Below are 12,849 nucleotides of genomic sequence, written 5' to 3'. Positions count from 1 at the left end.
TCGTTTGTTTGTCTACTTTTGTCATTTTGACAGAGATTGTTACTTATATTGCGCCATGAGCTCAAGTAATTCTACTCCTTCCTAAATTTCAAGTTGTTAAAATGTATGGAGACGTTTTTTTCAATTTAATATCCCGCTTGTTTTTACCGGTCGGTGTTTTTTTTATGTTTGCTCTTTTCTTTGTTTTTGTATTTAGAGCGCGTTGGACATTGTGGGGCGCTGCGCGGACCAATCGAAGTAGGACGTCAAAGGACCGCGAGAACACGCTGCTACGCATGCAGGTGCTATTTTCTATGATTCCTCGCGATACTTCAACGTCATCCGTAGATCGATGTGTGCAGAGCCGCACGACGCCTAACACGCCTATTATTTCAGTCAAACTGACGTCACTTCCTGTATTTTAAATATGGCGGATAAATGCACAAAAATGTCTTGGAGGCTTTGAAGCTTATAAAAGTTATTTTATGACGTAACTTCGCTGCTGACCACACCACATCCCGGGCCGAATAAAAGGTGCGTTTACACCTGTTTTAAGGTGGTATTTCGACGTCTTATAATCTGCATCAGTATAATATTTGTCTACATGTTTATCTTTATGCTGATTGATTTACACTGACGTTCTGTCGTGACAAAAAATCGTTCTTATGTATTTAAGTTTATTTATAGGTTGTAACGGTTCGGTTTTATACGTATCGCTTAGTAAATATCTGTTATAAATAAAAGTGTGAGTTACAAGTTGAATCTAACTACGCTTAAAATATATACAAAATAAAGAAGATATCAAATAAAAATTTACGGTTTTAAACAATTGTTCGTAATGTTTTTATGTGTGTTGTGTGAACAGTATCAACTTTGTTACAGCATCACTGCAGATCTCAACAATGAGCAGCAGAAGGAAACGCGCGCCCCCCGCGCGCGTGGACGAGGAGGCCAAAAGGAGATTGAACTGGAACATGCATGAAGATCGAAGAACTGATGGAGATGCTGAAGACGTTCAGGAGACATTTCCAACCACATCCAACAGCTGTCAGTCTGGATCAGTGCTAGAGGGAAGCCTGCATGAGGTCAGGCAGTGTTATATATTTAGCTGAAAAACAATAGAAACCATCAACATTCATAAATCCATTCATTTGTTATGAATATTCGAAATCACATTGTTTTTAATGGAAACTATAATGGACTTGGTATCTGCTGGTTATGTGTTGAAATCTATTGGGGATGCTGTCTGGTGGTGGACAGGAATCAATAGAATCCCTTTAAATGCCAAAACTTTTATCACGCAACATAAAGGAATTCTGTAATGCTTTTACAGGTAAACAGTTGATGGTATTTGCAATGGAAACTAATAATGTTTTGTTTTTTCCAGCAGGGAGAAGAAGGACCGAGCGGCTCCACACAGGATTCAATTCCAGATACCACAGAACTGAGCGTACTGCCCCTTTCAGCTGTCGATCAAGGGTGGAATGCCCTGATCGGAGAGTTTAACCTGTATCCAAAGATTCCTATTGAACTTGGGGATGATATTTTCTGTCTCCAGCAAAGAGGTGACAGACTGAGTTTAAATGTAAATTTTCATGAGCTGGAGGATGAGAGGGTCAGTTCCGGTCCTGTCTGCCCTGTGCCGGTGGGGTGTTCTTTTGGGGGATTATTGCTGGAGGATCTGGACTGGCTACAGAAGAGGAAAATCATTCAACTGTGTCACACATCAGGAGATGGATCCCTGAAGGTGTCTATCTTGTCACGTTACCAATATCGGAGTCTACTGTGATTTTTTTTTTTCACCACAAAATGCTCACTATTAAACACATATAAACAAATAAAAAGTTTCATAATTAATTTTTTTACAGCTGAAAATATTTCTTCTGGATTCGGCGATAGGGAGGCCAGAATTCCTCAGCGACGGAAACGGGCGCATCAGAAAAGCCAACCAACTACTGCAGAAATTAATGGAGTTGTTCTACGACTTCATCATCCCCCGTAATATTTCATGCAATAAACATCAATTTTATCATCATTTCTAAATCAGCTAAACAAAGAAAAAAACCCATTTCATGTTTTTGCAGACTGAAAGAAAAGTGTGGTGATCCATAGTTATCAAGTTCAAAATATCCTTCAATGTTCCTTTTGTGATACCTTTTGTTTTCTTGTTGTGGTAGAAGTGATGGAGAATGAGGAGGAGGAGTGCGACACAGATCTTGAACGTCAGAATGTCGAGGAACTGTATGATTATGTCAGACATCTCCACCAGATGGAGGAGGCGGAGCCCAGCTTTGACGTCCAGCACCCGGGTCTCATCCCGGTTCTGAGAGCCTATCAGAGCCAAGCAGTCAACTGGATGCTGAAGAGAGAGAAGAAGAACAGCAGCGGCTCTCAGGGTTAATGTTTATTATTTAAGCCTTTGTCTATAGATTTGTTCTATTTCAGCAGGTGTAGTGGAAATCTACAATGTTTTGTGTTTTACAGGACAAAGATTGCACTTTCTTTGGCGAGAAGTGGTCACAGTTTGTGGAAAAAAACTTTTTTACAATCCCTACACCGGATGGTAAGACTGCAAAAAAAATTCTGGTATCATTTATTAGTAAACTAAAGGCTAGATTAGTAAAATGCTTTAACAGTTGAGCTACAAAAAAGCTGTAACTTTACCTTCATGATTTCTATCACAGCTTGATCCGAGAGTTTCCTCTGGCCGGAGTCGACTGGCCCGGCGGGATCCTTGCTGATGAGATGGGACTCGGGAAAACTGTAGAAGTACTGGCTCTTATTCTGTGTCACACCCGGCAAAACCTGGAGCACGGTGCTCTTACGTTACCTGTGGTATGTTTGTGACCAATTTAGATTTAAAACATGTGCAAACAGTACCCCTGTAATGTGACATAAAATGGCAGGGAAGAATTCAATATGATGTTGCGTCTTCCAAAAGGATCTCTTGTCTTTTGCAGGGACAATCTGTGAATTATTTTGTCCCTCCACCTCCATTAGAGAGACAAAGAACCATCGAGCGTGAGGTGAGACCCAAGGAGAAGATCGTATACCCAGGTGAGAAACATCGATACCTTTGTATGATCTTCCAACTCCAGGACAGCCCACTTTATTTTCTCTGATATTAGAAGTAATATTGACCGTTCCCACTAAGTTTGTACAAATTGCCAATTTACATTTAACAAAGAATTAAAATGTTCCTTTTACTCAACTGAACGTGTAAATAGTATGAGGTATGTGGTGTCAAAGTTTAATGAGATCTTCGCTAAATGAATTTGTACATTTTCTCATTTTCAGCTGTTCGTGAGATGTTGTTGACCGCGATACAAGAGATGAAAGTTGGGAAGGGAGCATCAGTCAATGCCATTTTTACGTATCTAAGAACCATGTACAAGTATGACACCCTAAAGAACCGGAATCACATAAAGAAAATCTTGAGTAAACTCATGAGCGACAACATCGTGGAGCAGATCAAAGGACGAGGGTTAGCAGGATCCTTCAAACTTGGGAAGAACTACAGAGAACAGAAAAAGAAACCTGCCACACCTCGAACTGTGAGCCATGATTTTCTCTAGAATCATTTTTTTGTGGAAAAAATATAGATTAAATATAGAAGTACATTCATTAGTGTATTTACCAAAATAAACTGCTCTCGGCCCAGATTGGATGAGTATCTGTAGTATAAAAAAAATACACATCTTTAATTGGTTACAAGATTATAATTGGTTAAGTTTCTTGTAGAATGAAGCATGGATTTTAATGTCCTCTTATTGTTCTTTTATGTAGAAGTCGACAGAAACAGCCACTCCCGTGAGAACATCTCGACGGGTTTCTGGTCAGGTGAAAGAGGCGACCATGACCTCCTACACCACAGCATCAGATCCTGAAGACACACCGAGCAGCGTGGAGCCTCCTCTCCTCACAGAGGAACTAAAGAGTGAACAAAAATCTCTTCTTGAGTCACACAATAACTCTGACAACCCACAACAAAACACATCAGAAAATATGACCGATGAAGATGATAAAGAAACAGCCGTGTGTCTTCAAGATGAACCCAAACGTGAAGCAACGGAGAGCTCTAAACCAGAACCTGAAACCCCAACCAGAGCATCTTTGTTCCCGTTCAACACGTCCGATTACCGCTTCGAGTGCATCTGCGGAGAGCTCGGTCTGGTGGACTACAAGGCTCGCGTCCAGTGTCTGAACTGTCTGCTGTGGCAACACGCTGAGTGTGTGAATTATAAAGAGGAGAACCTGGATACCACACCGTTCTACTGCCCTCACTGTCTGGTGGCCATGAAGCCCGTGTCCACCGGCGCCACGCTGATCATCTCGCCCAGCCCCATCTGTCACCAGTGGGTGGATGAAATAAACCGCCACATCCACACATCATCCCTCAGAGTTCTGGTAGGATCCTTTTCTGATTCGTTTGTTCATTCATTAAGTTTGAGTTGCATTAAACCCATCTGTGTTTCCTTCACAGGTGTATCGGGGCGTAAAAAGACATGGTTTTATCCAGCCACACATTCTGGCAGAACAAGATGTGGTGATCACTACTTACGACGTGTTGCGCACTGAACTCAATTATGTCGACATCCCCCACAGCAATAGCAAAGACGGCCGGCGATTCCGCAACCAGAAGCGATACATGGCCGTGCCGAGTCCTCTGGTGGCCGTGGAGTGGTGGCGCATCTGTCTGGATGAAGCTCAGATGGTGGAGTGCACAACAGCAAAGGTGATTCAATCGATGTCTTATCAATAGATGTTTATCATGTTATGTCAGACGTCTAACAGCCGGTCAATTGCTTTATTCTCCAAATTAAATGACTCGGATGTTTATTTTATTCCTTGAAAAATCTCACATTCAGGCTGCGGAAATGGCCTTGCGTCTCTCATCTGTGAATCGTTGGTGTGTCAGTGGAACTCCTGTGCAGAGAGGTTTGGAAGGTGAGCATATCTGTATATCCTAGCTCTTTAGAATACTAGATTCTGATTGGTCAGTCAACAGTTTCTTATACTGTATGTAGCTTAAGTGTTTCACTACACTGTCTCCCTCTTCATGCCAGTTTTACATTTATTACAAATGAGACAATATGTTTTAAAATAATATTTTGCATCAAATTATTTATGACGCGAGTAGTGTAATGAGTGGGATACTGTACATCCAGCCACTGTAACAAATACTTAACTGCTTTTATTTATTGTACTGTAGAATACTTTAGTATTTACTATAGAAAACGTATTTGTTGATTACAGTATAACAAATATGTTTACCATAGTAAATACTTAAGTATACTACAGTGTTTATTACAATCAAATCAAGTCAACTTTAATTTTAAAGCACTTTTTACTATTGTAATTCTATTAAAACAGTTGTACATGTAATGCGATAATGTAATGTAGTAGTTTATTGTTATTAACCTTTAAGATAGTCAACTAAAGTTAAGTGTGAATATTTATTACAGTTTATCAGGTCATTATAATTAGTACTGCGGATTACTGTAGTATATTAACAAATTATAGTATTAACTATCATATACTACAATATAGTATATGTTGGAATTGTGGGCAGTCAATTGTTGTTATTTTAAGGATTGACCTAAAGTTATGTAAAGTTGTTCACGCTGTTTTTAACAAATACGTATTTAATTCATTATAATGAACATATATCAGTTTTTATGGTATGTCATTATTATTCTATTTAATGTTGTAGATTTGTATGGACTCATACTGTTCTTGGGAGTCGACCCTTACTGGGTCAAATACTGGTGGGATCAGTTACTCTACCGTCCATATCGCCATGGCAACACGGGACCTCTCTACAGCATCATCGGTCAACTACTATGGCGATCTGCCAAAAAAGACGTCATCGATCAGGTTAGAGGTTTACTCTGTGCTGATCTGATAATGAGCGAGAGCATCAACGTTTTATCATGTTTGATTTGGTTTCACATGCTTTTCAGATCCAGATTCCCCCTCAGACGGAGGAGATCCACTGGCTCAACTTCTCCCCGGTGGAGGGACATTTTTATCACCGTCAGCACGAGGTTTGTTCCCAGGATGCTCTTCTCAAGCTGAGGAAGATCTCGGATTGGTCACTGAAGCTGGGCAGTTTGGACAGGCGTACGGTGTCGACCATACTGTACCCGCTGCTGCGTCTGCGTCAGGCCTGCTGTCACCCGCAGGCCGTCAGAGGAGAATTCCTGCCCCTGCAGAAAAGGTCCGAGCCTTTCCTACAATTCACACGCGGTTGTGCTCATTTGGTCCACGTCGGTTGATTTGTTTCTCTGGTTCCTATTAAAGCACAATGACGATGGAGGAGTTGTTAAAGTCCCTGCAGAAGAAGTGTCGTGTGGAGTGTGAAGAAGCTCACAGACAGCTGGTGTGCGCTCTTAACGGTCTGGCGGGAATCCACATCATCAGAGGTATTGTGAGTTATACACCCGTTCGCTTTACCAGCTCGTGTGGATGTTTATAAAGTATGTCAATATTTTCTTTGTCAGGTGAATTCGTGGAAGCAACAGAGATGTACAGAGAGGTGCTGCGCTCATCTGAAGAACATAAAGAAAGGCTGAAAACTGATTCACTTCAGGTACATTCGGTTCTCATTGCGATTCGGGTCCAATTTGGGCTGCAAGATACATCAAAGTTATGGAGTCAAGGTTTAACACCAATGCAAAACTGTCGAGAAAAAAAATATGATGGTTTCTAAAAGCATGTCAGTGTTGGTTATGTGTTTTTATAATTATACAAAAATACTATTTTCAGATTTATAATTTAAATAGGTTTTAAAAACAATTTAAGCATTATCATAACTCATTGCATATCACATTTTTCTTCTTTGTACAGCCTGAGTTCTAGGTTAATTCGGTTTCAATTCCATTCTTACTTAAATTCCAACATCAATTCAGTTCAAGTTCTCTGTATCTCTACACACAATTTAACACATAAATTAAACATTGACTTTCCTGTTAATGGTTAAACTATTTATAGGGTAAAAAGCAGCTTTTATCTGATCTTCTTTAGTATTCGTTCCTTCTAGAGGCTTCATGCTTCTCACAATCTGATGGAACTTCTGAATGCAAAGCATCCTGGGATTCCACCAACTCTGAGAGATGACCGTCTGAAAGATGAGGTTGGTTCCGTCACTCCTGCTGGTCATGTCGTGTCATTTTAATTCCGTCACGCTTTGCTGATCAATCCAGGCTCTGTTTTTTTTTCAAGGCTGAACAGCTGAAACAGCATTACATGGCCAAGGTGAATTCTGAGGTGTCTGAAGCCCAACAGAACCTTCAGCCTGTTCTTCAGCACATTAAGGAGCTAAAACGCAAAGTAACGATTCACAAATCATACAGTCTGCTTTTATTCCCACCGGATGTGGTTTGTAATTGTAAAAACGGTTCTCTAGGTGAACCTTCGCTCCCCCTGGTGGCTCGACGTGGTACAGCAAACCATCCAGCACTCCATGGACGACGACCTCGTGAGCCGGATCCAAAATGAGCTTACATGCAGCTATAAACAAGAAGCCAGCAAGCTTTCAATGGCAGACAAGTAATCCAGCGTCCATTCCATTACTAGCTATTAGATCTTTTTTGCACATAAATGTTTTTGTCGTGAATTTTAAGGAACATCTGCTTCTTCACAGGTTTCGTGACGGTCGCGGTCTCCAGTTTTTGCTCAGCACCCAAATGGATGATTTGATGAAATCTCAGAAAACGGTTCAGGATGCCGTAAAGAAGCTTGAAGGACCGCCGTCTCAACAAGTCATCGAGGAAGCGACACTTTGCCACCTGCGACCCGTTCGACTTCCGCTGAACAAGTACAATCTTTTTATTGTTTAGATTGAAATAGTTTTTTTACACCAAGCAGAACAGCAGTTGTGACTTATATTTCAGTTTCATATAAGAAAATAATTTGTTTTGGTTATCTTTCTAAGCTGTGTGTTTTGCAAAGCCGATGAACTTTTTACGGACTACGAGTCAAAACTGTTCTCTCATACGTAAGTTATACCAGTTATACATTAAGTTGAATGAAATTTAAACAAACATACCAATCCAAACCTCCTTTTCTTTGTGTGTTTCGTGCAGGGTCAAAGGGCAGACGGCCATCTTTGAAGAGATGATTGAGGATGAGGACGGGCTGGTAGACGACAGACTTCCCACAACCAGTCGTGGTCTCTGGGCGGCCAGCGAAACGGAGCGAGCCCTTAAAACCGTTCTGTCCTTCGCTAAGATCCGCCGCATGGAGTCTGGCCTCATAGAAGAGGGAAACGCCTTCATGGAGCTCTTTGAGTCCTGGAAGAAAGAATATAAGGTTTATTATTTGTATATCCAGAATAAACCAATCTGTTCTGTGGAAGATCACCATGAGCAAAATGCTGTTTTGTGTTGACTTCAGCTGTTGCACGAGTACTGGATGTCTCTGCGAGATCACGTGTCGGCTATAGATGAGCTGGGCATGGCCACAGAACGTCTGCGCGTGCGCTTACCCGATGAACCCAAACCTAAAGTACTGCACATCATTGAACCACACGAGGTGATGAGCACAGAGCCACACATCAGATGCACTGTCTGATATTTTAGACTGAGATATTGAGCTGTTTCCGGTTTGTCTGAACAGGTGGAACAGAACAGAATAAAGCTGATCAATGACAGAGCAGTCGCCAAATCACAACTGCAGAAAAAGCTCGGACAGTTTCTCTACCTTACAAACCTGGAGAAGGTGACCGCTCAACTTATAGGTTTTTTTTCTACATGTTTGTCATTTTGAAAGTGAAAAATTATGAATTATAAAGGTTTCTTGAAATAGTAAAGACGGTTTAAATAACAATAGCTAGCTAGTTAAAAGTATGTCTAGCCACACCAGTATTATTTTGGGTTTAGTGTTTTAGACTTTGAGGTCTTTTAATGAGGGATGTAGGTAAACTGAACCGTCCCAACTGATGACTTTTAGTTTTTCAGTCCCAGGACAAATCAACAGGTGGTGTGAATCCAGAACCGTGTCCCATCTGTGCTCGCCCGCTGGGTCAGGAGGTAAAATAAATAACCTGTTTGAAAAAAATGAATGAAACCGAAGATGTCACTTCCTGTTTTAGAGTTTAGTTCAGTTACATGAAAAAGGCTTTCTGCCTACAATTTCTTGATGTTGAAGAAAAGATTGAAAACTAAATTTGGAAAGATGAAAAAAAACTTTAGTCCTTTCAGGAAATAATTTGTAGAAGGCTAAACCAAACACGACATTTTTTAAACAATTTTATTAGCTAAAATTGGCTTTTTAAATCATTTTACCATGGAAATATTTGGTTTCAAAAAAGTCCAATATAAAGTAGTTGTTGTGTGTGTGCATTTTCAATGTATAGAGAAAAATCATTGAGTGACTTTTGTGTATTTGTCTGCAGTGGGCCGTACTCACCTGTGGACATTGTTTCTGTAACGAGTGCATCGCCATCATCGTGGAGCAGTACAGCGTCGGCAACCGACGGCGAGCCATAAAGTGTGCCATATGTCGACAGACCACCTCACATTCAGAAATCTCTTACGTCTTCACCACTCAGAGCGCCAACCAGGGCCAGGACATCCCCGTGAAGGTCAGATCCTCTCACATTCTTTTATTATTCAGATGTCTAATATATGTTTTTACAATGTATGTAAAATAGGAGTGACGTTTTTCAGGCAGGTTATAAATGATTTATTGGATGACAGCGTGAATGTATCTCTGTAATCTCTTTACCCTGTAGGGTAGCCACTCCACGAAGGTCGAAGCTGTGGTTCGAGTCCTAAAGAAAATCCAGATGAGCGACCCGGGAGCCAAGTCTCTGGTGTTCTCCACGGTAACGCTCTCATTAAATGAGTTACTACATCAAACAGCAGACCGAAGCTCGTAACCTTGTGACCTGACGTGTATTCCTCGTCTTACAGTGGCAGGGCGTCCTGGACATCATTGCAAAAGCACTTTTCGACAACAACATGGAGTTTGCGCAGATCAACGGGATTCACAAGTTTCAGGTCTGGTTTATCTTCTATTTATATGTATATATATATATTTGATTCTTTTACATATAAATATCACTTATATGAGGATCTTGTTTTGTACTGTTGGTTCTATTGAGGTTTTTTATCTTAATTGCCTTATTTGGTTTTATTTTTAATAACTAAACCTGAACATAGCCATATAAGCTAGCACAACTTTTACAATGACATTTTTGTTTCAGCTGCACAAACAATGTTATATAGGCTGAAAACCCTTCAATTCTTTTTTTATGTTAAAACCTTTTAACTTAAAAGCTTAACTTAATACACAGACAAATTGTTAGACATTTTACAACTGACTTAAGTGTAAAATAATTAATGAAATTAACAAGGGCTGCATTTACCAGGAGAACCTGAGTGCGTTCAAATATGAAGAAAATATCAACATCCTGCTGCTGCCGCTGCACACGGGTTCAAACGGCCTGAACATCATCGAGGCGACGCACGTGGTGCTGGTGGAACCCATTCTAAACCCCGCCCACGAGCTGCAGGCCATCGGGAGAGTGCATCGGATTGGTCAGACCAAGTAAGCATCACCCTGGTCAATCACACATGGAGTCGTAGGGTCATAGCTGCGTCGTAAGCAGCTAGCACGTTACAGACACAATGAGCTGCGATGCTCATATGGCCATTACATTGAATCTAGCTCGTGGCATTTCCTGATCATGTGCCGCCCTTTTTCACCCTATCCTTTTGTCTACATTTTTTATTACCAACCACACTTATAAAAGCAATGGTGTATATACGTAGATGTCTCACAGGCGTCTGTTTCTATGGGCCGGAAAGTCATCCGCCATATTGGAAGGGTCAAAACCACGTGTATAAATATAAAATGTTACGTGCTGTTGAATAGACCCAAACATTATAGAAAGGTTATACCACTTCTTCAGGATTTTGATTTTTGAGGGGTTTTACCGTCTTTAAAACTTATCCTTACTGTGAGTGATGGCAGCAACAGAAATGTACCGTTTCAACTTGTTTAGTCTGTATCAGTTGAATGTGGCATCTATGTATACATATCTGTGAATAAAGTAGAAAAATGGCAAAAATAAATGAATCGGAAAGCTACAATGCCTGTGTGATGTAATGGAAGTCATTGATTTCTAATCATTATTTTAATTCTACAGACCTACGTTTGTTCATCGGTTCCTGATCAAGTCCACCATTGAGGAGCGGATGCAGGCCATGCTCAAAACAGCAGAAAAGGCGTGAGTTCCTTTATTACATTTATTTAAACATTTTTTTAATGACCTTGAAATCAGTAACAATAACAAATACCGCCTGTCTCCAATTAGCACTAGCAAGAGGCACATTGTGATTCGTTGGGTGTCTTTAGCATCAATGTGTTACAAAGAAAGTGAAATGGAAATGATTCATTTTCTTGCATGGCACAAATGTGTGGTTTTGCAATTACTTTAACAGATTTTAAACACAAAATTTTCCCTGCCTTCTTGTTTCAATATGAAATGTTGATCAAATCATTTCAAGGGTTCTTGACGTGCTAATTGTCTACTTGAGTTATTTGTAGATTAACAGTTTGTTGACCTTGACTTCTCCTTCAGTCACAGTTCTACACCCATGAAACATTCGGAGGCCTCTGTGTTTACCGTGGCAGACCTGGCCGAGCTGTTTACAGAGGACGGCGAAGCGCTTGAGTAAACGTTACACTGATGCTCACCGCCGGACCTGCCCGTCTAAAAAGCAGTAATAATGAACATTACAATAACAACGACTGTATGTTTGCTTTGCACATTCCCCGTTCTGTACGGCCTATACCATGGTGTAATTTATTCATTGATGTACCACATAGCTTAACAGTGTTGTGTCCGTTTTATGTAGATTGTCTCATTGATTCGTTTACATTTTATTACCCCCTTTGGTGTGTATAAAGTAACTATTTTTCAACTATTTTGTAAAGTTCTGCATGATGTACAGAAGGCTGGTTTTAACGTTAGCAACACTGTATTTGTTATTTTAGTCACAAAGTTTTGTATAGGAAACCCGTAATGTCACAAAAGATCCATATTTGTCAAACTGTGATGTGAAGTTGTTCAAAACAGAAATAAACCGCAATAACCATAATGTTTTGAATTACACTCCACTCGTGATGTCTTTGTTGTAGTGTTTTGTAGTTAACAGCTACTTTGTTCCCGTGATGTTGAGGAAGACAATGGAATGACAAACTTTACAGCGCTGGTGTGTGTCCGTGTGTCTTCTATTCTTCCGGTGTCCGCAGACCATTTAAAACATTGTAGCTGGTGCTATTTGCAAGACAAAAGACACGTGATTCAATGTCCCTAAAGCTCATCCAATAAAAAGCTCTTGTAAAAAGTAAAACCATAGTAAGGGGACACAAAGACATTGTATAGCAGGAGTACCTTGTTCAAGGACGGACAAAGAAACTGATTATATCTTTTACATTAAAGTCACAGTTCATCCAAAATAAATACAAATTCTTTGATTAATTCACCATCATGTCCCTTCAAACCTATTTTTTAATGTGCTTTTTATTCTGTGGAACACGACGAAATGTATTTTGAGAAACATCACTGTGTTTTTTTGTCTATACAAAGGAGGCCAATGTTGTTTGGTTACCAACGTTCTTCAAAATATCTATGTGCTCTGCAGAAGACAGAAATCCATACAGGTTTGAAAGGCACAAAATGAGAATTAACTTACATCACCTTTATTCACTAAAAGGGGTGTTTATTCAATATATAATATAATAATGTTTATGTTGTTTGTGATTTAAAAGGATTCTCCTTCATAAGGTCTTAACAGATCTTCTTCATAGATCTCAAAAGCATCATTTTGAATTTGGCATCCAACACTCCCTCATTCC

At 40.1% G+C, this 12,849-nt stretch overlaps 1 protein-coding gene across 6 annotated transcripts; it reads left to right on the top strand.

Annotated features, from left to right (window-relative positions):
- The first annotated feature begins 382 nt into the window (after positions 1-382).
- Positions 383-12,107, top strand: shprh (SNF2 histone linker PHD RING helicase). 6 transcript variants are annotated; one of them, XM_079459143.1, is made up of 31 exons: positions 383-513; positions 862-1,064; positions 1,370-1,726; positions 1,848-1,977; positions 2,160-2,375; positions 2,464-2,542; positions 2,664-2,814; positions 2,940-3,036; positions 3,277-3,533; positions 3,766-4,386; positions 4,463-4,714; positions 4,848-4,926; positions 5,693-5,856; positions 5,943-6,199; positions 6,283-6,404; positions 6,483-6,571; positions 7,022-7,114; positions 7,204-7,311; positions 7,388-7,530; positions 7,625-7,798; positions 7,916-7,978; positions 8,067-8,292; positions 8,377-8,514; positions 8,599-8,700; positions 8,940-9,011; positions 9,377-9,565; positions 9,716-9,808; positions 9,897-9,983; positions 10,355-10,533; positions 11,135-11,215; positions 11,570-12,107. In XM_079459143.1, the coding sequence occupies exons 2-31, from the start codon at positions 882-884 to the stop codon at positions 11,664-11,666; spliced, it is 4,899 nt and encodes a 1,632-aa protein (XP_079315269.1). In that variant the 5' UTR covers positions 383-513; positions 862-881; the 3' UTR covers positions 11,667-12,107. The 6 variants fall into 6 exon arrangements, 5 of the variants coding, with proteins under 5 accessions (XP_079315269.1, XP_079315268.1, XP_079315265.1 ...); XR_013786816.1 differs by having other exon boundaries at positions 389-513; positions 1,367-1,726; positions 2,157-2,375; positions 8,932-9,011; positions 11,570-12,102; XM_079459142.1 differs by having other exon boundaries at positions 389-513; positions 1,367-1,726.
- Positions 12,108-12,849: the final 742 nt, after the last annotated feature.

Source organism: Barbatula barbatula (genome assembly GCF_947034865.1).
Source record: "Barbatula barbatula genome assembly, chromosome: 6".
NCBI classification, from domain to species: Eukaryota; Metazoa; Chordata; class Actinopteri; order Cypriniformes; family Nemacheilidae; genus Barbatula; species Barbatula barbatula.
The sequence above is the reverse complement of the archived record's forward strand: the minus strand, read 5'-3'. Positions and strand labels throughout refer to the sequence as shown.